Source organism: Vanessa cardui, chromosome 10 (genome assembly GCF_905220365.1).
Source record: "Vanessa cardui chromosome 10, ilVanCard2.1, whole genome shotgun sequence".
Classification (NCBI taxonomy): Eukaryota; Metazoa; Arthropoda; class Insecta; order Lepidoptera; family Nymphalidae; genus Vanessa; species Vanessa cardui.
Window position 1 is genome coordinate 11,745,264 of NC_061132.1, and position 26,762 is coordinate 11,772,025.

Genomic DNA, 26,762 nt, shown 5'->3' on the forward strand with positions numbered 1-26,762 from the left:
GGATAAGAAAAAAGTTAATTTACATTTACTATAAGTAAATAATTACGACCGCGATCGAGTAGTGTGTACACTGGTTTTCGTGGATGTGTCTGGTCCCGGGTTCGATTCCCAGCCGTGTCGATATAGAAAAAGTTCATTAGTTTTCTATGTTGTCTTGGGTCTGGTTTGTGGTACCGTCGTTACTTCTGATTTTCCACACACAAGTGCTTTAGCTACTTACTTTGGGATCAGATTAATGTATGTGATGTTGTCAAATATTTATTTATTTATAAAAAAATAATATTAATAAATACTTAACAAAAGTTACAATACACCATATATCATGCGATTTAACCATGGAAATATTAAATTTTTCGGTCAAGGGACACACACAGACACAATGACAGTATATTGTTTAGTAATCCCAGTAATGATTTGAAGTCTTATGACTCGGTTTTGACCAACACGTAATCTGAATCTCTTTAGAGCTATGTAAATGCAACAGGTGATCCTGTCCTGTGTACAGTCCACGAGTTCTTTCGCCAAGAAGACATTGTGATCTTCTTCACTTCAAGCCCCCTTTCTGCTAATAATATCATTTAAAAGTACTTGTTTTATTCTTAAATGCATATTTTATGCCTAAGGTTCGCAATTTAGCCTTATTTATTTACAAACGTGTGAAACTTTATAAACACGCCTAGGGTAGGTACCACAATTTCAATTATTCTGCCCCAAAATAGTTTTGCTTAGTCAAAATCAAAATATTCCATATTCTTTCATATGGATTTATTTTGCGTCGTTGGAAACATGGCCTCATAACCTTAATATCAAATCTCGTGTTCATTCAATGATTATCTCGGATTCTATCAAAGTTTACAAATAAAATAATTAAAATTCCTTCATTAAAAACATGCCGAAGGAAGTCCTATGCTATAATATAATAATATGTATAGTTTAAATTAAAAATTGAAATATATGCGTATAATTTCGCATCCCGAAATCGTCGACACGATTAAAAACAGCGAAGCTTCTTGCTCCGTTCTAAATTAGTTCCATGGTTAGTTACCCCACCATACTATTGCTATATTCCCCTTTTCCAATCAAAGAAACTACCGATAAATACTAGATTCACATATTCCATGAGATTCATTACTACTACACTACTACAGACAGTTCTAAATTTAAATGTCTTTATATTTATAAAACCGATGCAGCCATTAATGCCTTCAATTTTGTTTAATCTGTTTTGTTCCTTTTTTTTTAAATTTTGTTTCTTTTAATTATGTTTATGTTTGATTCTATTCATAACTGCTTAAGATTTTCGTTAGTATACGTTTATAATATTTGATTTTATGTATGTTAGTTGTTTTAATTTTAATAATATGTGTCTAATTACCAGCGGAAACTTAGCTGATAAATGTAATTTTGTATCTTCATATCCCATAAGTTTATCTTATTGTCTGTTTCCCTAAAATATAATAAACAAAAACACTAATCCACTTGTCTGTTACGGAAGTGGATGTTTCACTTTCATTTTACTTCCAAAGTAATGATAGCCATTGATTAATCGTAAATCCATAATAAATATCATAGATTATTCAAGTTTCGAATTTATTGGTCTAGACGAATTCAATTCATGGGATTTTAGCTGTTTACTTTACCTTCCTGCTCTATGATTGAAGAAGATGGTATAATAGGCTAGCTTTTTTGTATTGGTACCTAAAAGTCTTAATTGTAAAAATTGGTCATTTAATTGGGTTAACGTATAACGAAATTGTTAGTTACCCGATCTTTGATGGCATTTTTGGAGTTGTTCATCAGCTGTTTGGCTAATAAAAATTCATTGTTTTTCCTCGGAAGCAACCTTGAAAGTTCAATTGGGTCGTGGAAGAGCAGTTAGTTAAATGTTTAAAGATTTGATTACATGAATATTGAGTAAATAAAACCCGATGTTTCAATTAATGCAAAGTATTCGCTTTCATTTGAATAATAAGACAGTATTGATACTATAATTAATGAAAAAGAAATCCAAATACCAAACAGTAAAATATGTGTTTCAGACGGTAAAGTCAAAAGAAAATCGTAGTAGTTCCTAGTTCCTTGGAAACAGTTTTGGTACATTTTTGTAAGTGGAGTAATTGAGTCAATGAAATTCACTATTCTTTGTTTTTGTGTCAATAACAAAATGAATTATTCCTCAATTTAAATCGTGAATGACTACTAATTACTACTGAATTACTAATTATATTCCTTTTTCACACATATTCACTAATGACTTTTTATATATTTCACCTTTTTTTTAGTATTGACCTATTATATTATGGCCTGTTTTTAAATTACGGTGCAAATATCTATGAACTTACCAATGGTGGTGACTGGGTCTTTTACTTGTTTTCCAATAAATGGAAAAGTAGTGAGTTTCCCAGATTTGCGTATTTTATTGTTTTAAATTATCTTTAATTACCTGCAGTACTTGCTTTTTGTAAGAAACAAACTTTTTTTGTTTTGTTTCAATGTATGACATCCCCTTAAATACTATAATATCAATGATATGTTTAGTTCTTTGGTCAAAGTTAAGAATTTCTGAGTTAGCGATTAATTGCGTCATCGGGTTCAGGCCATTACATTAACATTCATTAATTAGTTATAGTTTTTTCATGAGCTGCCTGAATAGGAACTATTAATGTTATAGCTCTTCACGTTTTTCAATCTTCGTCAAGAAGGAAAAAGAAGATGTTTTACTTAATGCGATATATAAATAATTTCAGAAGTATTTTTATTATTAACTTGAGGATAAGGTTTGTCTAAATCATAACAGAGAATAATTTCTTTTGTTTTATTAAAAAGTATACATTCATAAACAGTTTTAGGTGATGTTTACTTAATTGCATAATTAACTGCTATACCAGTAACATTTATTCAAAAATAGAATACATTAATAATTTGTTAATAATTAATTACTTGACAATAAGATTAAATTAAGCCAATGCTTCTAACGTAAATCTTCTACAGTTCTTGTCATATTCGCGTATGGCTGCGTTTTATCATGTTCAGCTAAAACTCTATTGATAATATTCGCACAATCCTTATTCTCAATTATACTTGTGTGGTCACCATCGATGAGGTGCACTGTCACTGGACCATCTGTGAGTTTGTTCAGACCATAATTCTCTTCGATCTTCAATAATGGTGGATTTTTCTTGGGACGTATTAAAATTATTGGAGCCTTGACTTTTTTTAACTCGACTTGATTTAGGATCATTTTGAAACGATCGTAACATGAATTCGTAATTGATACCAAGAATTTCTCTGAATACTTATTCTGATCGGGTGATAACTGTAAGACGTATTTAATTTTGTCCTTGTATGATTCCACCTTATTGAGCTTTTCCATTAGTGATCTGCTGACTTCGTTTTTCGTGGCGACCATTTCGACGATTTTATAAATCAGACTGTTTTGTAACTGAGTGTCAGTTTTCACTGACATTGTGTTGGTGAGTGTCGAGTAGAGGTATTTCGGACTTCCGTCTATCGAGAATATCGTACCGTTGTGACCTGAAAATTAAATAACCATATAAGGCTCTTAATTTTTTTAGAGTCATTTAAGTAGCATGCACGTAGCAGTCTTTTACTTAATTAAATTTTCGATCTATACTAATATCATAAATGTGAAAGTAACTGTGTCTATCTCTTGCTCTTTCACTGCCAAACCAACAACCAAATGAATGATGAAATTTGGTATGCAGCAAACTTGAACTGCCAGTAAGGACACAGTAATTTTTTGCCTAACACTTGACACCCAACCCTAAAAATGCGAGCGAAGTCGTGGGCGAACTATTTATCTATATAATAGAAAACGAATGTTATATACGTTGATTTAACTTTGACATAACCTTTATGTATAATATATGTTTTTGACGACCTCCGTTGTCGAGTGGTGTGTGGTTTTCATGGGTACACCACTCCAAGGTCCCGGGTTCGATTCCCGGCCGAGTCAATGTAGATTATCATTAGTTTTCTATGTTGTCTTGGGTCTGGATGTTTGCGGTACCTTCGTTACTTCTGAATTTCCATAACACAAATGCTTAAGCTACCTTGGGATCAGAGTAATGTATGCGATGTTGTCTCATATTTACATTTATTTATTTATATGAGTGTCTTCTCATAATCCTCAAATATTTTGCACTAGCCGTATCAGTCTTCACAAATTCAATCTATATTAATTTCGGTCCTAACTGAACTAACATACGAGTACTAGTCACCTCTCTTTATTAAATATAGCAGACGCAGAAAATGTACTTTTATATTTTTTAAGGAACTGACATTACTACAACTCTTAAATATGCTTCTTTTATCAATATATAACTCAGATATTCCTTGAAATAGTATTATTAAATAAAATAATTAGCTAGTAAAATACCTTCGCTTTCCAATAAGCCTGCTAATTTCAACATGGGTAGAGTACCGAAGCTGTATCCAAGAAGTATGTATGGACTTCCAGGTACTAACCTTGATTTTACTACCTGAAACAAACATGTAACATATGTTTATACTTATATCGTCAACATGCTTGTAAAGTACGACACAACTTAAATGCATGCAGAGCTTCGACAAATTCAACAAAACCGATTACTGACGATTTATACAACTAACAGAAGCCCCCAATCGACGCTATTAATCGCTATAGATTCTCATCTCAGTCCAATCCGAAAAAGCAATTGCATGTAAATCGACGTGTCAAATTGACGAATATATGTCACATGATATTACAAGTTATTACATTAGCGTAAAGATCATAATCACATAAGAAATAAATATTGATAATTTGGAATAGCGTATTAAATTCGGATGTGATCGGTTTTACGAATTTTGCCGATGCTACATCTGAGTTGTGTCGTACTATACATATACCTTTATGGCGGCTATTTTTGAGAATTGCTGCCCTGTTTAAAATCTTTTTTAAATTGTTATTACTATACATACCTTGTGTAATCTATCGACCAAAGTGTCCAGGGTATCCGGTTTATCTTCATTATTGGTGAACTGCAGGACGCAAATCTGAATCTTAAGTCTGCTACATAAGGTCGCCATTCCCGCAGCACAACCTTCTATACCGGGCAGCATGAACATTATCAACTCCTTTTCGTCGGACTGTAAAGAAAACTTAGTATTAATTAATTATCTCGGGTGTTATATAATAATGTATTCAAGATATTTTTTAATAAAACGTGATTTACTCAAAGAAATGAGCACACTATTATTTCCGTATCCAATTATTCTTTCAATAATATAATATAATTTACTTGGTGGCAAGGCCTTGTGCAAGTCTGTCTGGGTAGGTACCACCCACTCATTAGTTATTCTACCGCCAAATAACAGTACTCAGTATTGTTGTGTTCCGGTTTGAAGGGTGCGTGAGCCAGTGTAACTACAGACACAAGCAATATAACATCTTAGTTTCCGAGGTTGGTGGTACATTCACGATGCAAGGAATAGTTAATATTTCTTACAGCTTCATTGCCCATGGGCGATGGTGACCACTTACCATCAGGTGGCCCATATGCTCGTCCGCCAACCTATACCATAAAAAAAATGTAACAGCCTGTGTTTTTTTCAAACTGTTGCCTTACGACCTCTTCCTTTGAGGAAAGAGTTACTAGCATATTCTACGACGCTACTCTAACCAAGGTTGGGAGATTCACAACTGGCAAAATTTCGATAAAATTAGTTAAATGCAGCTTTTTTTTTGTTTCCTCACGATCTTTTCCTTCAACGCCGAGCACGAGATGAATTATAAACACAAATTAAGCACATGAAAATTCAATCAATCAATGGTATAGAAATAGGAAAACAAAACAGTATTTTCTTGATATATTTGTCATCAACAAAAAAAAAATCAATACATTCAAATTTATGTAACATATTTTCCTCAAATTTTCATTAATAAGTTAACCTCTTTTCGAACACTACTAATTAGTTAATTACTAGTGTTTTAATAATATTAACCTATTGTGACCAAAGCAAAAAAAGTATGTTTATTAGAATATATTAACAATTAATGTATGCGAGAGATTTTTTTCTGTTTGCTCAAAACAATGTTTTTAGCAATAATATAAAAACAGGGAAAGGCTAAGTAGTATAATTTTAGAAAGATTTCCTTGCCTTTTTTATTTGGTACCTCTTGGACCAATTAGTTGTTGATGGAAACATTCCAACATAGAATATTAAAATGTAATTTCTTACCTCAGAGCCATCGCCGACTAAAGAGGGCATGTTAATGAAAGATTCAGAGGCTGCAATTTCATCACCATAGTTCCTCATTAGGAGTTGGAGACCGGCTTCATGAGGAGTGGATTGTTGTACAGACTCTGATGCTGGTACTGTTGCGTCTTTTTGAGCTGATAGTTCTATTAATCTATACATATAATAAAATTGGAGTGTCTGTTTGTATCATTAAAATAGCCCTTTTTTACTCAATGCACATGCAATTATACACGGTACATATACCAAATATATATATATATATATATATATATATTTTAATTTTTGTCTGACTTTCTGTCTGTCTGTTTGTTCCAGGTAATCTCTGGAACGACTGGACCGATTTTGACGGAATTTGCTCTGGCAGATAATTGATGTAATGGAGTAACTAAGGCTACAATACAATTTTTTTTTGTAAAATTCAAACGCGTACAAGCGCACAGATAGACTATAATAATATAAAATTTGATTATGATGTTTTTCAATTAATTAGAAATCCAAGAAGGATCTTAATTTTGAAGACGTCACATTGTGAATCTGATGACGTTTTGGTATAAAAAATCATTTCATACGTATGTGTGATGCACGTGTTTGCACGATGTCAGTGTGCGTGAGCTGACTAATGTAAGAATAGAGTCAGAAAAAAAGAAAAATTAACATATATTTTTTAATGCACGCTGATAGTTTAACGTGAATGCGTGACCTCCATAAAGGATACATTTATAGTTAATTCATTAAAAACGCGTTAAAGCGCTTAGAACGTTCGAATGATCACATTTGTAAATAAATTGGAAAATTATAGTATTGTACGACACATCTTAGACGTAGTATCGGCAAAATTCGTAAAACCTATCACATGCGAATCAATCAAATTATCAATATTTATCTCTATGACATGTCACTGACGTGAGAAGCAACAAATGGCGTTGAATAGCGCAATAGGGAGCCATTTGCCGATGCTACATCTAAGTTGTGTCGTACTATAATTACCTTGCAAATGTCAGCGTTCTGATTTCTGGTGGGGTCAGGAATATTTCATATTCCCGTTCTAAGGTCTGCTTGATCTCAACCGCCATCATACTGTCCATACCCAGTTGCGCCAGAGGTACTTGATGGGATACTCTCTTCAGATCGATAATACCTGATAAGAAAGAATTAGGTTATTTTTATTAATCGAAATTGGACTTAAGGTTACTTCTGTTTAGGTTAATATCTAGCAAAGTATTATTGTCTGATGTGTTAACATCAATTGTTCATAGAAATCTAGTGATAATTTACGTCGCAGGATCAGTTTTGAAGTCTAAATTAACTGAATGTACCATTTCGGACCAGAACTAGTAAAGTAAAAGCCTGTAAATTTCCCACTGCTGGGCTAAGGTGTCCTCTCCTATTAAAAAGAGATTTTGGAACATATTCCACCACGCTGTTTCAATGCGGGTTGGTGGAATGCACATGTGACATAATTTCGATTAAATTAGACACATACAGGTATCCTCACTATGTTTTCCTTCACCGCCGAGCACGAGATGAATTGTCAACACAATTAAGCACATATATATAGTGATGCTTGCCTGGGTTTGAACCCGAAGTCATCGGTTAAGATGCACGAGTTCTTACCACTGGGCCATCTGAGCTCTCCAGAACTAGTATTCGTTATGATTGTCTGGTATTCTTACCAACAATCTGAGCAACCGCATCAACAATATTTCCACATCCAGAATCTCCGATCTTCTTTTCGGCTACCACTATCGAGGACACTATCACGGCATCCTGTTTCAAGAACTTGTCAAGAGACAGCAGACAGGAGGAAATCCTTTGCTGTAACGTTCCACCGATTTCCAATTGGACGTCTTCATCTTGCATGTCTGCTACGAGACCGACCTGATAAAAAATATAAATAATTTATTTTGGAAACGGTAATTTCTTTGCCAAGTCAATTAATCCTTCTCGGCTCAAGGTATCCCTTTCTATAATATTCCACAGGCATAAACTAAAGTATAAAATACATCGGTAACAAATACATCATATTATTCAATACAAAATTATACAGATGATAAAAAATCGTGGATTTATTATTTGTTGACTTCTAGGTAGAATATATAACATACATAATTTTTTATTTTTAAATGTTGCTAAAGAGTAAATGAGTTTCTTGCCGGTTCTATTTGGAACCTGTGGTGGCTTTACTTAGTATAATTGTTACATGACGATTCAAAAGTGCTTCTAAAAGCTTTCTTGAATAAATGCAGACAGAGAAATGAGGTATTATTTTAGCTCTCCACAAATCTTCCCTCTTATGATAATCTATTGTCTAACGACGATATACTTAGTTAGCTGTGTATAAACTTCGGTAGTTCAACGCAAAGTGGCTGCTTGGAGTTAATTATGAAAGTTGTTGCTTCAATATTATTCAACTAGAAATCCTGTTACTCTCAACTCCTAAGACGAGTGTAATATTAACCCTACAATAAATACTCGTCCAGTTAATATGGACACTTACGTCACCGACGGCCCCCCATTGCACGGCAAGTGCTGGAAGGCCGAGCTTCTTTCTCTGTTCGCAGATCCTCTCCATCACGGAGTTGGAGAAGCCGTAGTTAGTCTGGCCGATGTTTCCGCGACCGCAAGACACAGACGAGAATATCACAAAGTCCCTATGAAATATCCAGTGCATTATTTGTTATCGTTTAATTGGGGATAAAATGACATAAATTGGCTCACATATCCCTAACTTCAGGTGTATTTTTGATTTTCAACCGACTTCCAAACGGAGGAGGTTATCAATTCGTCTGTATTTTTTTTTTTTTTTTTTTTTTTTTTTTTTTTTTTTTTTTATGTTTGTTACCTCATAACTTTTTACTGGGTGGACCGATTTTGATAATTTTTTTTTTGTTTGAAAGGTAGTGCTTCCCGTGGGGTCCCATTTTTTTTTTATTTTTTTCCGATGATGGTATCCGTATGAAAACGACGTAAGTCTTAAATTTGCATTATGTATATGCGCGACAAATAGGTGAATAACTCAAAATCACGTTAACCAATTTTGATAATTCTTTTTTTATTATAAAGGATATACTTTAAGGGTAGTTTGGTGAAAGTTTGGTAAGGTTCTGAGCACAGGATCCATGACAAATTAAGGGAACGGGAGGGAACGGAACAATTCTGAGGAGCACGTTAGCAATACTCGGTCGAATCTTTTATTTATGGGTTACTTGGATATTTGAATCACCTTCCGGAACGTGGTTATGTTCATGTAATTGTCATAATCAAATATTATAATCAACTAGCGACACGCCCCGACTTCTCACGGGTGCAATACTGATACTAAATATACTAAAGAATTTGTTAATTTACGACATCACATTGCAAACTACTAAAATTGTCAGTGTTTCTTTACTATATTGTTCATTTATTATATACACAAACCTTCCCCTTGAATTACACTATCTATTAAAAAAAATCGCATCAAAATCCGTTGCGTAGATTTAAAGATATAGGGACAGAGAAAGCGACTTTGTTTTATACTATGTATTGACGGAACTCCTAAACGGCTTACAGTTAGGGTGCGATTTGGGGCAGAATTTCTTTCTGTCTTTAATCAAATTTTGTGTATATGATGTACGACATAGCATACGAATAGCATTTTTGCAAAGTTTTTTTACTGAGGTCGATTACAGCTCTTTCGAGAGTGGTACCTTGTAGTTTATGCCGCATGACGTATTAAAGCCGCATTTTCGAAAGTCTATTTTTGCTTTATTCGAAAGTTTCTTTTGAAATTGTCCCTGAAGTAGTTTCTGATTCATATAATCGGCACGCTTAATCTATCCATATTAAGAAAAAAATGTTAGTCTACATCAGCTTCACTTAAAATCAAAAAATAAATAAAATTTTAACAAAAAGAAAAACCGACTTCAAACAAAACAGTATTTTAAAACAAATTAAAATGCACTCAAAAGTAATAAAAATAATTGCATATTTAACACATTTTTGAGAGTCCTCCTAGGTAAAATGAAATGAAAAATATTAGACTACTTAAAAGTCGATTTACGATTATATAATGTAGTTATAATTATTGCTATATTTGGAGTCGGTGTCAGCCAACCCTATACTATACCTACCAAAAAACAATACGAGAATACTTTAAGAAATGTTTCTTACAAATTACCTTTTATACGATATTATACTGGGTCAATCAAGAGGCTCGTATCGCTTCTTTCTTTTGATTGTTGAAGCGTGTGCCTGTGGCTGACACCGGCTCCAAATATAGCAATAATTATAACTACATTATATAATCGTAAATCGACTTTTAAGTAGTTCTTTTTGTTAAAATTTTATTTATGAACGTGTGGATTGAAGTCTAAAGCATTGTTTCTTTTAAATTTTCACTAAGTTGAAGATCTTTATATTTAAAATATTTTTATATTAAGTCTTTAAGTTACATTAGTAACAGCCTGTAAATTTCCCACCGCTGGGCTAAGGCCTCCTCTCCCACTAAAGAGAGGGATTGGAACATATTCCATTGGATTGGTGGAATGCACATGTGGTAGAATTTCGATGAAATTAGACACATGCAGATTTCCTCACGATGTTTTCCTTCACCAATGTGCAAGAGATGAATTATAAACACAAATTAAGCACACACATATATATATATATATATATATATATATATATATATATATATATATATATAGACACCGGCTCCAAATATAACAATAACTATAACTACGTTATATAATCGTAAATCGACTTTTAAGTAGTCTAATATTTTTCATTTCATTTTACCTAGGAGGACTCTCAAAAATGTGTTAAATATGCAATTATTTTTATTACTTTTGAGTGCATTTTAATTTGTTTTAAAATACTGTTTTGTTTGAAGTCGGTTTTTCTTTTTGTTAAAATTTTATTTATGAACGTGTGGATTGAAGTCTAAAGCATTGTTTCTTTTAAATTTTCACTAAGTTGAAGATCTTTATATTTAAAATATTTTTATATTAAGTCTTTAAGTTACATTAGTAACAGCCTGTAAATTTCCCACCGCTGGGCTAAGGCCTCCTCTCCCACTAAAGAGAGGGATTGGAACATATTCCATTGGATTGGTGGAATGCACATGTGGTAGAATTTCGATGAAATTAGACACATGCAGATTTCCTCACGATGTTTTCCTTCACCAATGTGCAAGAGATGAATTATAAACACAAATTAAGCACACACATATATATATATAGTTGTGCTTGCCTGGGTTCGAATCCGAAATCATCGGTAAAGATGCAAGAGTTCTAACCACTGAGCCATCAAAGCTCTAGACAGCTCTAACAACATCATAAATGTTGAATATAAAACTCACTTCAATTTTGGGCACAATTTTTGTGATAACTTGTCCAAATTCATCGTAGCAAGTGCTTTGGGGGCGAACGATATTCTAAACGATTCAGGCGTCTGGTTCTCGAAGAGGGAATCTTTCAATATCACAGCCAAGTTGAATATCGCCTCGACTGCTCCCATAGCGTTCGCCATCTTCAACATTTGTTCACATCCTTCCTCAGTTGTGACATCGTGAGTTGAAATTTGTACATCAGCGCCATAGCCCGCCCACGCTCTGTATAAAATAAGCAAATACAATATTTCTCACAAGTTCCTTGCATTATATTTGCAACAAAATACTGCACTTTCCTCATATTACTGTTCTTTCCAAGATTTCAGAAAAATCTAAGAAAAAACTTCTGAAGGAATTGTTCTATCTTTAATCTTTGATCGCAAAAAGCAATACGATATGAATATTACTCACCTCAACCGTGATGATTGATAACCATTACTGATACCGCGCCTAGAGGTGAGTAGCACCTTTCTGGCTCCTCTCATGATAAGCCAGTCTGCCAGCTCCAAACCGAAACCTCCGAGACCGCCCACCACAATATACACTAGCTCTTCATCACATGTGTATCTAGAAGAAATAAATCATCTTAATTACGTATAAAATCTGAGGCGGATTTGCCAAAAAACTTGTCTTTACGCCTCAATAGTCATGGCATATAGATTAAATTGAAACAGTCACTGCATAACAAATATGGAAAATAACAATCTTTTGGGTACTTTAGACATTTTTAACGAAATTGTTAGTTACGTACCTCGGGACAGCTGTCATGCTTATACTTTTTGGTTTCGTAAACCCACTGCTCCGTTCTTCATCGCGGATTTTAATAATTACCTGAAATAATACGTTTTACGACTAGACTCTGGTTAATCTCTCCCCACCAAAACTGTCTTTTATATAGGTTTTATTAAATCAGATTCTTTTGTTAGCAAAAGCAGAGGCTTTTTTATCAGAATAATAATCAATATTAGTTTAAAGAAGGACTATTTACATTTAAGGAACTTTGTGTTTCATATACAATTAAATTATTTTAGAACTCACCTTTCCAATATGCTTTCCAGCAGCCATGTATCTAAAGGCGCTCTTGACTTGGTTTTTCTCGAAAACGCAGTGCGTTAGGGGACGGACAGCGCCGCTCTCGATATCAGATAACACTAGATCTTGAACAGTCTGTTCAAAATAATACGATGTTAAAAAGTCGAATGTAAAAAGCTAAAAACACTCACAAAAAACCACTCCGGAATAGTCCAATATAATATATAAGTTAAATATTACCTTTCTAAATTCTTGGCTTTGATCGAAAACTAAGTCCAACATGATTCCGTGAAAGGATATCTCATTGAGGAAAAAGTACATTCCGATAAGCGTGTTGTTGCCGATGTCAAACTTTCCGATTTCCAAGAAGCGACCTCGAAAGCCGAGACAGCGTGCAGAAGCCTGAAATATAAGTCTAGTTTAATTTTACTCAAATCTAGCTTAGATAAAGGTGGACGCAATTCTTGTAGAGGAAATCATAGACGAACGTAAGATGAGAAAGACACAACAACAACAGCCTGTCAATTCCCACTGCTGGGCTAAAGGGCTCTCCCTTTGAGGAGAAGGTTTGGAACATATTCCACCACGCTGTTCCAATGCGGGTTGGTGGAATACACATGTCGCAGAATTTCTATGAAATTTGTCACATGATGTGTTGTCACCGCTGAGCACGAGATGAATTATAAAGACAAATTAAGTACATGAATCAGCGGTGCTTGCCTGGGTTTGAACCCGCAATCATCGGTTAAGATGCACGCGTTCTAACCGCTGGGCCATCTCGAATCAGACTCAGAAAGACACGTGTCTTCTATATCATCTACATCATTGATTATAATTGTAAAGTATTCTGTTTTTACACAGTTTGTGATGTTTGATAAGAAATTTGAACGGATATACGGACAGGTATTCTGTATAATGATATTTTTTTTATTTTTCTGATCTGAATTCATTGATTGATTTTGATGAGCAAAAAAGTCATGGTGAATATGACAATGATCACATACTAAGCTACATTTTTTGGAGCCTACTTCTCGAAATATCGGTTCTGACTTTTTTACGAGTATTTCTAAATTTGTTGTACGATAGTAATTTGCATTGTTCAAGTGCGATTTTATGTAATTGTATTTAATAAAAGGAACGTAATATATTACTGGGAAGAATTTAATGTTTCCTAGTTGTAAGACCTCAACAAACGATGGTGATGAGGGAATACCTTAGGTCTAATGAATTGGGAAAACCCAAAATATTATGCACTAAAGGGCCTTTGGAGAACAAGTCACACCATCGAAGCTGAGACCAGCGTCATACGCGGTATATTATACCAGTTTGTGTAATGTTGAATATATATTAAAATAGCTGGGGTCGCGACCTTGTACGCGTTGGAATTTAACAAAAAAATAATATTATTGTAGCCTAAGTTACGTGTAAGCCTAAGTTAGTTGTAGTGAAAGTCCCGTCATAATCGGTCCAGCCGTTTCAGAGATTAGCCGGAACAAAGAGACAGCGAGACAAAAAATTGTAAAAAATGTTATTTTGGTATACGTACCGTGTACATGTACATACATATATATGCATTGAGTAAAAAAGGGCTTTTTTAAAATTACAAACAGACACTGCAATTTTATTATATGTATAGATAAATAATTCTAAAAACCTGTAATTTGTCATCAGCCAGTGAGTTCAGGACCATATCGACCCCTTTTCCGTTTGTTTCTTTCATGACCATGTTTTCGAAGGTCGTATCACGAGAATTACCAATATGACTATCTGTTAACAATATAAAATAATGTTTTAAGATATCGAAGATCTTTCTAAGTATAACGTTGCATATACACCTTTTTATATTAATGATCACAAGAGACCAAAATAAATAAAAATCTTATGTACAAATTATTGTCGTGAATCACAGATTCGATTGTTATAAAAAAAAAAAAAAAACGAATATCACCTTTCGAAAGTAATAACAACTAATAGATAAAAAACGATGTAGAGACGAATGTTTGCCGTGTTTCTCTCAAAGCTTGTGCTCAAAAATGCTCAAGTTCATTTTCAGGTAACTAGAAAATTTCATTTGACAAATGGTTTCATAAGAACAAGGGCATCGAAGACTGCAAAAACCCAGACTAGTTTTTTTAATTTAGAATCTTTACGTCAAATATACGATCCATATGAATTTAGTACCTTTAATTTGTGGATAAAGTCTCTTGATGAATGCACGTTTTTCCGGAGTTCCAACAGTAGTGAATACTTTCAACCCATAACGAAGGGCGACGTTGATAGCTGCTTGACCAACAACACCTGAGCCAGCGTGGATCAAGATTGATTCTCCTCTTTGCATTTTCCCTACCATTACCTGTGGAAAAAACGCTCTTCATTTTTATTGGGCATACTTATTCAGCGCATTATCAGAATTGAAAACCAATGCCTAAGCCATCAATGCGCTGATACTCGCACTGACGAAAATGGCCTTGGATGTAAACATTTAAATTCAATGATGAGTATAACTTATACATCAATAAATTAAGTCATCTAGTATTTAACTTACTAATGCATAGTATACAGTCATATATGCCACAGGCACAGTTGCAGCCTCCTCGAAAGTCCATTCGTCAGGGAATCCCCACATAAGCGTCTTATCTACTATCACCATGTTTGACATTCCGCAGTTCTTCACCATGCCCATAACTCTGGTACCACTACAAGAGAATGTTTAAATTTAAAATTGGTATAGAAAGGAATGGGGCTGTGCCGTACCTACATGCACATAGATATTAAAGTAAAGAGTTAGTAAAGTTACATATTCTATGACTAAAATATTTCACATCTGTGTATCTCATATTCTTTGGCATATATCACGTATGAAAGTCGAAGCATTGCATATGAAACAGAGTGTCTATCAAGGGCGTCACAGTCTGTATAATTGTACCGTCTCGTTAATAAATCGTGAACTAGTTAGTGTCTCTCATAATCCTCTACACAAGCCCAGCAACAAGGCCTTAGAAGAACTTATAATTATATATTTTTAATTAATATTAATATGATATAAGTATTCCTACTTTAGACCCCAAAATTAGTCACCAGGTTCAAACACCGCGAAATATTTACTTTGATGTATTAATACAATTTTCCGCTATACTAAGATTCTTTTCGAATTTTTAAGACTATGCAATACGATTTGAATTTGATTTGTTAGTAATGTGGCATTATATAAAAAAAAAACTTACTTGCAAGTTCTGCCAACGACCTCGAATCCCTGGACGTACTCTTGCGCAATTCTGCCTTTCGCGACGGCATCGACAGACACACGTCCCATCGCCGTCATCACGTCGCGGAAGTTTAAAGCCGCGCCGTATACCTGGTTTGCCAAAATAATATTTTTTCACGTACAAAAAACTATGAGCAAACCCACCTAACTAAGTGCCACTTACTACATATGTACATTATACCGCAAAACAGTAATACTTATTTTTGTCGTATTTCGATTTGAAGGCTAGGAGAGCTAGTGTAACTACAGGCACATAGGGCATTATATATTAGTTACCAGGGTTGGTGACACATAAGCAATTTAAGAAATGATTGATATTTATAATAGCGGCATTGTCTATTGCAGTTTACATAAACGTATATTCATGTTTTTTATTTTATTTTATGGCATAGGTTGGCGGACGAGCATATGAGTCACCTGATGGTAAGTGGTCACCATCACCCATAGACAATGACGGTGTAAGAAATTTTAACTATTCCTTACATCGTCAATGTGCCACCAACCTTGGGGACTAAGATGTTATGTCCCTTATGCTTGTAGTTACACTGGATCACTCACTCTTCAAACCGGAACACAACAATACCGAGTACTGTTGTTTGGCGGTAGAATAACTGATGGGTGGGTGGTACCTACCCAGACGGGCTTGCACAAAGCCCTACCACCAAGTATATACGTAGTAATGTAGATATAGGTGTAATAATTACATGAACAAGTATGTTATTTGGATCCTTGATAACTGGATTCGTTCTGATCGGTCCCTCCAGCCAGGTCAGTGATGACAGGTCTCCAATAGTGACGGTGTTCACGAAGGCGTGGTCTGACTGGACCGTATCCAAAACATCCAGAAGTAAATGACGGTATGTACCCCATTGACCCTAAGTAAGAAAAAAATATTTGCAACACGTTTATAAAACTTTTGTATCTTTCAGCTACGTTAGTTAGTCAATCAATGTCAATCCATTAAATCAAATCCAATCGAAATCAAATCAAATGGATTAGCAGTTCTAAAGCATTATTTAACAAGGTTCAAAAATATTTAAAGTTATCAACGTTTCAGATTGTAGATTCTGCTGAGAATAACTGTCAAAAAAAATAATTAGTTATTACATCTCCAAGACTAAGTCTATAGCCAAACATTAAGGTACTTGAATCATGTTTTATTTATCCTCTTCAGAAATTAACTCCTTGCTTGGTCATCTGTACTTACTTCTTGGTAAACATTTATAGCCAAATCCTTATCCAACTGCTCTTCATAGAATTCTAATTCTGGATTGAATGGGGGTGCTGACGGAATTTCCGAAATTAATAGACCAAAGACGGTCTCTCCGCCAGGTTCTCTCCTCAGGCAGTTAGTCAGACCCAATAGACCATTAATGCACTCATATTGACTATATAGAACCACTTTTTGTCCTACTTCTAGTTCTGCCTTAACTTTGTCTATCCAAGCAAACGTTTGATCGGTCGAGTCGATTTTGATGTATTTAGCCGGTTTCACATCAACTCGTTTTCGGAAGAGGACTATGTATTCGAACCCAGTATCGTACATGGTGATAATATCGTATTTATCAGAATGGTCTTTTGGATTAATGGATTTAATCTCTCGGCTCATTATAAACCCTTTGTAACGAAGAGCTGCTAGCGCATTTTTAAGTACCTAGAAAACAAATTTGAAGATAAGTAGTACAGTTTAGCTTTGAACACCTCAATTTACTACCAAGAAATGTTTTACAGCAAAAATAAGTAATCAAGCTGCAGTAAAAGAGCGAGATTTTACATAAATAAAAAGAAACTGAATTGTATTTTTGCTATGTGTACATGTAGATATTTACTTAAGGAACACATAAAAAAATCAAATCATAATTCAACTGATAATTCTCAAAAAGTAACGTAATAAGATATTGAAAATAGATTTCTTCAGGAAAGCGCTGTGACTACTAAGTCATACCGAGTTGAGTATCATATTATTTTACTTTAGTATTTGTATAATAATCAAATAAATCTCTCTATCGTCTATGCAAATTAAAATATATAAGCATGACTTACCTCAGGTCTCTGAAGTAGATTAGCACCGAAGATTATAAGAGTATTCTTTTCTCCAATAATTTTTTTAATTTCCACAGAAATGTTTGATGGCATTTCAATAGGTTCTTCAGAGATAACAGTCAAATCAGCTTGGACTAGAGGTAGATCACCTAAAACGTCTGCTACTTTTTCTAAAATTGGTTCTAGTTCATTAGATTTATACTCATCATCAACAATTTCAATACACTTTACTTTGTAGGTTTGTATGTTTTCAAGTACGAGCTGAACGTTGCTTCTGAGTATGTCATCAATCTGAAATTGATTAAAAGTTTCATTATTAGAGAACCGTGAAGAAATATTAGGTCAATATGTCATTTTTTTATGTTTTTATTTTTATTTTTATTTATTTATGGTCCACAAAACAGATTATAACTAAATACACATTTAATATATAAGTAAACATTATAGCAAGCTAAGTTATAACCCAACAACTATGTGAACACAGATTGTAGATGAAATATTTCACTTATAAAAATCAAATAACATCAACACTTGAGAATACATTGTATACATTACAAAAAATAATAAATGAAAAGAAAAAATTATACAGAAAAATATGAACAAGTTATGACAATGAAAAATAAAATGAAATTATGAAATGGTGAAATGAGGAACTAAATAATGAATAAGAAAATAGATTTAAACACTATTATTACTTGTTAATTGAAAATATTGAAACTAATTGTTTTCTAAATAGATTTAGGTTATTGTTGAAAATGTCAATACCCTCATCCGCGTCCTTTTCGAGAAAAAATTTGTTATATGCGCAACACATACGACCGATAGGATTATGATATGATATGTTGTTATTGTATACGTCCAGGGTAAATATTCAAGGGTGTCGGTATTTAAAGTTGGTGTTTATGTTGATGGATCTTAAAAGCAAGGGTGAATCAATAACACCGTGTATTATTTTATGCAAATATACTAAGTTATTGCAGTTACGACGCATTTCTAGTGTTTTCAATTTAAAATGACTAAGCCTGTCATTGTAGCATTCGAGTTTACGTCCGTACTGATAGCGAGAACTGAGCAAACGTAAAAACCTTTTCTGTACGGCTTCTACCTTTTCACAGTGAGTGGCATAGTTAGGTGACCATATAACCGAGTTATATTCTAAAATACTGCGAACTATGGAACAGTAAAGTTGTATAGTAGTTTTAGGTTTTAGTTGTATAGAGTTTTTCGTCAAATATTACTCCCAGGTCTTTTGCGGTGGATATGCGTGATTTGCGTGCGTGCATGTTTTCGTTTATAGTGTAATCAAAAAGTAATTTTTTCGATCTTTTCAGTGAAAGGCTTATTACGAAGCACTTTTCTATATTTAGCGTCATATGATTATTAGTGCACCATCTGGAAAGAGTATCTAAGTCCTTTGGAAGAGACATACATATTGACAACAGATAATTTCTTCTTAATCTTAAATCATAATGTTAACTATGCAAATTGTAAAAGATTATTTATTTGTAATTTCATTAAGGACTATCAACAGTCCAATGACAAACAGGTCTATTACTTTACCTTCATTTTAGACTTTCCGAAATTGGGAATGAATATGTTCTTTTCTAAAACTGGTACACCAAGTGGACTCCTTCTTGATATTGGTGTCGCGTGTAAACCTCGAATTTCTACACCACCAGCTCTGCCAAAAAAAAAAAAAATATTTAACAAATTCAGTCCATCATATTATTTTAAAAATATCCGAATAACTTTACCTAATGATATCAATGTAAGGATACACTCTTATCTCAAACGACTGCTGCGTAGGATCTGTGTTCATTTTGGATAAAGCGTCATAATGCATATTTGCATCTATGCTTAGCTTTTCAATCCTTGTAGGCACGTATAGTCCTCTGGTGTCTTGACCGATTATTTTCATCTGCAACATGCAGTCCATGAAGGTGACCCAATTTTCGACCCAAGCTAAGCGACCACGGGTACTTTCCACGTTACATTTAAGTACGCCTCGGAAGGGACCACTGTAAATGAAATTTTCACTACTTTTTACGAGCATTTGATTTTGCTATTTTCGAGGTTAAGCTCTCGAAAATATTTATTGTACATTTATATAATTTTAATTATCTTTGATAATTTTGGAGTGGTAAAATAATAAAAAAGTGATAATATATTTTATAAGTAAATATTATGAATTCATAAATGAATAATAAATTAATATTATTAAGTACTTTCAAGAGCTTATCTGAACACAAATTTGTAATTTATTAAAATTACATTTCCATTTATATTTTGTAATTATTCTTATTTTTATATTGACATTGAACCGTTTTTTTGTTAGTTCCGCTTTTAACGTTACTGTAATATTATGAAGGCATCGCTTAAGAAAACATCGAAATCTAAGATTTTTTCTTAAAGAACTTAGATCAAGTAGAAGAACAAAGTTTGGCTTTTTTGAAAATTTGTCGTTCGATTTAATCTTTCATGTTATTTGTAAAAAAAATGTTTCTTTGTAATCGATCGATACGTTCTTGAGATACACGACAAAAAAGATTTAAACACTTCAGAATAATTGATCCTAGATCCTTAAAATTTGAGGAATCAATGAAAAGTCAAGATTCTAGAAGATTGATATGAAAACAATAACTTTAAGGCTCGCGCAAACTATAGCCGCGGTGGTCCTCAACGCATCGCATTGCAAAATTTCGCCAAAGCATATAGCAGGCGCATCGGGCCGCACCGCAACTCAATATCTTATAATCAGTCAGGTTTTGGCAATCTAAGAAGATGGATAGTTCTAACGAACAGCACTCATTCTGTCGTCTACTTATTGCGTCTGCTAACGCAGACTGAGACGGGCCGCATTGCAACGCATAACATCGCCTCAAAAATACGCCTGGCTAGTGATGCGCCAATGCATTGCGTTGCGGCCAGCCTGAGGTGTGCGATAGCCCATACAAAATGTATGAAACTGATTCAGGAGAATTTTTGTTATGCGTTGCGGCCCGTCTCGGTGTGCGCCTATCTTAAGTGATAACTTATTTCTTTAACACTTCTCCAAGTGTCACTGTTGTTATTGACAAAATATGCCTCATAAAATAGGAAAGCTTGTGTAAAAAATAGCAATAATAAAATAATATTAATAATAATTAATCTGATAGCGTTTTAATACCACGCAACGCCAAGTTCCGTAATAATGTTCCTTTATGAAGTAACTATGGATTAACATTTTGACTTACAAGATGCTTTTGAGATTAAGATGTTTTTACAATGATTGATAATTACAGCCCTCTTTTAAAATTCTTTGAAAATGAAACCAAAGAGTAGTTTCAACTTAGCGAAATTTATAAATATTTTATTTATTAGTAACTGTGATGTACCTGTACTGGTAGCCTCTTAGACGTAACTCCTTGTAGAAGTCCTTTGTAAGTAGATAATTGTCCTTGGATCCAGTCGATTCGGGCTCAAGTGGAAGCGCGTAGTAGTTTTGTGCGATATTCTTCTTGGCGTATATACGTCCAGTCACGATGGATGCGCCACTTTCAACAATCTATTTAATATTAAAAATCATATAAAGCTAGTGCAGTTTGTTAACGTTACTTCAATTATTATTAACTAGCAACTGATACTAAACATACTACAGAATTTGTTTATTTACGTCATTACATTAGAAACATCTAAAATTATCAGTGTTTCTTTACTATATTGTCTATGTATTATATACAAAAACCTTCTTAAAACCCAGTTCATCATCAAAATCCGTTACGAAGTTTCAAGGATTTTGGCATACAAAGAAATATATTGAACTGTACATTTCACACAATATTTCATTTTAAGATTAAATATAATATTCAAATTAAATTCATTCTTAATATGTATAATATAATAGTTATTCCTAATATTTTAATTCTATTCCAGAGAAAGAAAAGGCTTCATCAATTAACGCTGATTTGATCGACTTTATATATAAGGAGAGCATCTTCCTTTATCTTCCGAGTAAATTATTTCAATTTTTCGCTTATCTTGTTATTAAAAAAAACATTTAAAAAAATGAAAAATAAAGTACTTTAATCAAATAATCTAACATCTGTGATAAACTACGGCTTCCCTTCTAGTTCAAGTTTGCTCCTAACCAAATTTTTTCAATTTCGTTTCAGCGGTTTGGTCGTGAAAGAGCGACAGACAGACAGAGTTACTTTCACATTTATAATATATTAATAAAGATTATGATCACCTCAAATTGTCCACTTCCTTTTTGGATCATAACAGTGAACTCCAACTTCCCAACTTTGGGGATGTTAGTAGCTCTTTGAAATCGAACTTCTTCGAATACCACCGATACTTCTGTAAAGAGCTTTCCCATCATCATAGCCAGACTCTCCCACACCATCAATAAGTAACCAGTTGCAGGGTACAAGTTACAACCTACGACAGACATTTGCATTTATGAGACTACTAGAAGATGACCTTGAACATAATTTTAACTAATAAGATATATTGCTTTATATTTTTTTACAATAAAAGCCTGTAAAATTTTCCACTGCTGGGCTAAGACCTCCTCTTCTTTTGAGGTTTAGAGCATATTCTACCACGCTGCTCCAATGCGGGTTGGTAAACATATGGCAGAATTACGTTGAAATTAGTCACATAGAGGTTTCCTCACGATGTTTTCCTTCACCGCCGAACACCAGATGATTTATAATACAAATTAAGCACATGAAATTTAGTGGTGCTTGTTGGTGGGTTTGAACCAGCAATCATCGCTTAAGATACACGTGTTCTAACCACTGGGTCATCTCGGCTGTAGATATATACAAGGATATAATGATTCGATAGTTCTTTGTAATTAAAGTAGTATAAATTCTTAATGGCAGACAACGAAGGATTCTTACCGTCAATGACGTGCCCGATCATGTAGTCGTAGTTTTCGTCACTAAGGGACATTTTCACTGTTCTCTCGCCAGACTTCATCTTGGTTTGGGCACTATACGATGCTACGAACCTGAAATACGACGACGAAATATTTGTCGACCTCCATGGTCGAGTTGTGTGTACACCGATTTTCATGGGTACGCCACTCTGAGGTCCCGGGTTCGATTCCTGGCCGAGTCGATGTAGATTACCATTAGTTTTCTATGTTGTCTTGGGTCTGGGTGTTTGTGGTACCGTCGTTACTTCTGATTTCCATAACACAAGTGCTTCAGCTACTTACATTGGGATCAGAGTAATGTATGTGATGTTGTCTCATATTTATTTATTTAATGACATAAAAAAAAATATAAAATTATAATACAGTACCAAATAATTTGCAGGTAACAGTATTCATGTGATTGAAAATGAAAAATCTTCTTACTAAATTGTAAATAAACATGGGACGAAATCACATACATTACTCTGCTCCCAGTGTAAGTAGCTAAAACACTTGTGCTATGGAAAATCAGAAGTAACAACGGTACCACAAATACCCAGTCCGAAGACAAATTAGCAAACTAATTAATTTTTTCTACATCGACTCGGCCGAGAATCAAACCCAGGAATCGAACTCGAAGTGGCGTACCCACGAAAACCTGTGTACACACTTCTCGATCACGGAGGTCGCCAAGTTCGTCTATATTTGAAGGTATCTTGTCGAGGCCTTTGCATAAGTCCGTCTTTGTATGTGTGATTGTATCTGTAGCTGTTTATGCATGTGTCTCTGATGTCAAATTTTTGTCTTGATGTAATAGAGTAACAGGCTATGATAAGATAAAATCTTCAACTCACCAGTCCTCACTGTGTTCCCATTCTACGAGGTGTGAAAGCATTGGAGTTCCTTGAGACACGGGGAAATTTATGGTCGGGTAAATGTTTGCCAGGTGCGGGTTCAATCCAGCTTTGTAGAGTCTGAAATTATTTAATAGTCCAAAATCTTATTGAATTATTTTCCATGAAGATAGGATTCCATAGGTATATTGTATTGTAGTACGATACAACTTAGATGTAACATCGGCAACATTCGGAAAACCGATCACATTTTAATTGAGTACGCTATCCCAAATTATCAATATTTATTTCTTATGCGAATATGATCTTTGCCCAAACTTAATAACGTGAAATATTATATGACCATATTCGACAATTTGACACGTCGATTTAAATGCACTTGCTTTTTCGGGTTGAACTGACGCGAGAATCGAATCGAATAGTAATGAATAGCATCGAATGGCGCCATAGTCAGCTATTTCTATTGGTTGTATAAATTGTAATAATCGGTTTTATTGAATTTGCAGACACTAAATCTAAGTTTTGTCGCACAATACGTATTTTTCTGTAAAATAAAATAGTGCTATTTGATGGTAAAATAAATATCTAAAGTATTTTTATATAGGTCTCATTTTTAATGAAAATATGTAATAAAGATGGTTGCCGGATAACATGTTACTTACTCGCCTAGAGCTGTGAAGAGGACCTGTACGTTATCCTGGTTACTCTCAGTAAGAGAAATGTTGATGACATCCTTCTTAAGGGAGCCAGATAAAATTGTCTGTAGGAGGTCATGTGGAGCTACTTCTATTACAATCGCGTTTTCAGGGATTAAACGAGACGTCGTCTCGAAGAGCACTGGACTCTAGTAAACAAACATATGATAGTATAGTTGATTGTATCAGTTTTCAAATAACCAACTCTTAGGAAGAGGCCGTTGACCCTGGCGCCTTTGAGGGATCTTCTATTAGATAAATTATAACATGACAACTAGTTAATGTATCAGGATATGGGCTATATCTTTGATGAAAACAACATTTGCCAAATTTTTCAAATGGTACTTTTAAAAATATTCTATAGAATCCAGGAATTTGGACTTAGTATGCCCGTAAATAATTATTGATTATTAACAATGATAACTTAATATATTACAAAATATTCGTATCCTTTAACTTACCAGGAAATTATTGGTGAAATATTCAGCGGAAGACATCTCAGCCTTGTGATCTTTCCACGAGTCTTGTGGTATGGAAGTGGAAAACCAGCGCTCTGAACGTTGTTTTGGTGCTGGAATTACTTGCTTCAAATATTGAAGAAGTTTTGGTCCTATTTGAAAATGGAAATAGTTTTACAATTTGTATATTTTAATAAATTATTATTATCAAGTTGTAATAACTCACCAACTTCAGCGACGTATCGCGAATGGTAGGGGATATCGTAGCAAGTTATATCTTCGGCATAGATTCCTTGCGCAACCAGTTTGGCGACAAACGTTCTCATAATATTTTCTGGCCCAGTAATTGTACTGGAGTTTGGTCCATTTTGGCAGGCGACTTCGAGTTCAGGTGGAAGTAATAAACTAACCTATTTTTATAAACAAACTAGCTTTTGCCCGCGACTTCGTTCGCGTGGACTTCAGGTTCGTCCCGTCTAGTCTAGTAATCGCTTAAAATCGCTTCGTAAATAAGTCATTATTTCTCGTACAAAGTAAAGGATAAAAAATGGTTATTGTGGGTTATTCCTAAGAGATAAACATATACCATCACGGACTTTTTGTAGACCTTTTTAAGTTGTACAATACTGTAGTACATTGTTTTGATCTATCTTGTAGGATTCAGTCAGTGTTTGCAATGTAAGCGCAAAAAATGTGTTTTTTTACGAACTCACATTAGAAACCTCAAAAATTGTAGCCTATGTGTTATTCTTATGTATAAGCTATATTGTGGTAAAGTTTCATTCAAATCCATTCAGTAGTTTTTACGTGAAAGAGTAACAAACATCCATACATACAAACTTTCGCCTTTATAATAGTAGTAGGATGTAACGTCTTTTCATACAATAGTAAAGTTTTGAAGAATAAAACTTATTTTAAACTTGTTATACCGAAAATTTCCATCGATATTTTAAGTATGTGATTAATCATTTACAAAATGATCTAGAAATAAATTACCTGACAATCTCGGCATAAGGGCTGAGATTCTAAAGGCACATATGGAAAAAAATAGGTTTTCTATAAACATCACCGTAGAAACTTACATGATCATATCCAAGACCAACAACAGCCATGGATCCCTTAATATTTGGAGTCTCGATACAAGCCAGACCTACATAATATGCAGACAGAATCGTCTGTTCCGCTGTCAAACAGTCATCTGCGTAAGCGCAACCATATTCACCAAGACCGTGACCTAAATAAACAAATTTACATAAATGTTTAAATTAATTTTAATTATAATCACACTTTTATGAATTATAAAATGTTGAGCAAGTCCGGGTTCAGTACAAGTAATAAATAGTTAAAGTTATTGGTATCATCATAATTAGCTTATATTTAAGCCCGTCAGGGCAGGTACCACTCACTCATCAGTTATTCTACCGCCAAATAACAGTACTCAGTATTGTTGTGTTCCGATTTGAAGGATGAGTGAGCCAGTGTCACTAAAGGTACAATGAACATAACATCTTAGTTCCCAAGGTTGGTGGCGCAGTGACGATTTAAGGAATAGTTAATATTTCTTACAGTGCCATTGTCTGTGGGCGGTGGTGACCAGTTATCATAGGTGACCCATTTACTCGTCCGCTAATTTATAACATAAAAAATTCATTTCCATGGGCCAGTATTTCTTACCAATGATGAAGTCGGGTTCAATTCCAACAGCTTTGAGGACGGCCGTGAGACCGATCTGAACAGCGGCGACACCGATGAAGGAGTTGAGGATGTTGTCGTTTATTTTTGTGTCTGGATTCATTATAAGCTCCCTTAAGTTTACGCCTTTAGACGATAAAGCATTGTGGCACCTGAGACAGTCGCAAAACTTATAATATGCTTTTTACTTAAATAGTTATCATTAA

The 26,762-nt window shown here is 34.1% G+C and overlaps 1 protein-coding gene across 1 annotated transcript in view; it reads right to left on the minus strand.

The window, feature by feature from the left end:
- Positions 1-2,948: 2,948 nt before the first annotated feature.
- The window catches only part of LOC124533031 (fatty acid synthase-like), a 33,295-nt gene continuing 9,481 nt past the window's right edge, over positions 2,949-26,762 (minus strand). The window contains exons 11-40 of the mRNA XM_047108195.1: positions 26,539-26,708; positions 25,947-26,098; positions 25,091-25,274; positions 24,868-25,016; positions 24,374-24,555; positions 23,712-23,831; positions 22,841-22,950; positions 22,183-22,373; positions 21,329-21,498; positions 19,709-19,972; positions 19,515-19,635; positions 17,955-18,245; positions 17,119-17,565; positions 16,616-16,786; positions 15,871-16,001; positions 15,192-15,342; positions 14,828-14,999; positions 14,301-14,413; positions 12,887-13,048; positions 12,653-12,781; positions 12,366-12,445; positions 12,026-12,181; positions 11,585-11,836; positions 8,741-8,894; positions 7,917-8,121; positions 7,231-7,381; positions 6,223-6,394; positions 4,963-5,130; positions 4,400-4,502; positions 2,949-3,534 (exon numbers count right to left, since the gene is read on the minus strand). Coding sequence (XP_046964151.1) covers positions 2,972-3,534; positions 4,400-4,502; positions 4,963-5,130; positions 6,223-6,394; positions 7,231-7,381; positions 7,917-8,121; positions 8,741-8,894; positions 11,585-11,836; positions 12,026-12,181; positions 12,366-12,445; positions 12,653-12,781; positions 12,887-13,048; positions 14,301-14,413; positions 14,828-14,999; positions 15,192-15,342; positions 15,871-16,001; positions 16,616-16,786; positions 17,119-17,565; positions 17,955-18,245; positions 19,515-19,635; positions 19,709-19,972; positions 21,329-21,498; positions 22,183-22,373; positions 22,841-22,950; positions 23,712-23,831; positions 24,374-24,555; positions 24,868-25,016; positions 25,091-25,274; positions 25,947-26,098; positions 26,539-26,708 — 5,584 coding nt within the window. The 3' untranslated portion in view covers positions 2,949-2,971. The remainder of the gene's footprint in view (positions 3,535-4,399; positions 4,503-4,962; positions 5,131-6,222; positions 6,395-7,230; positions 7,382-7,916; positions 8,122-8,740; positions 8,895-11,584; positions 11,837-12,025; positions 12,182-12,365; positions 12,446-12,652; positions 12,782-12,886; positions 13,049-14,300; positions 14,414-14,827; positions 15,000-15,191; positions 15,343-15,870; positions 16,002-16,615; positions 16,787-17,118; positions 17,566-17,954; positions 18,246-19,514; positions 19,636-19,708; positions 19,973-21,328; positions 21,499-22,182; positions 22,374-22,840; positions 22,951-23,711; positions 23,832-24,373; positions 24,556-24,867; positions 25,017-25,090; positions 25,275-25,946; positions 26,099-26,538; positions 26,709-26,762) is intronic.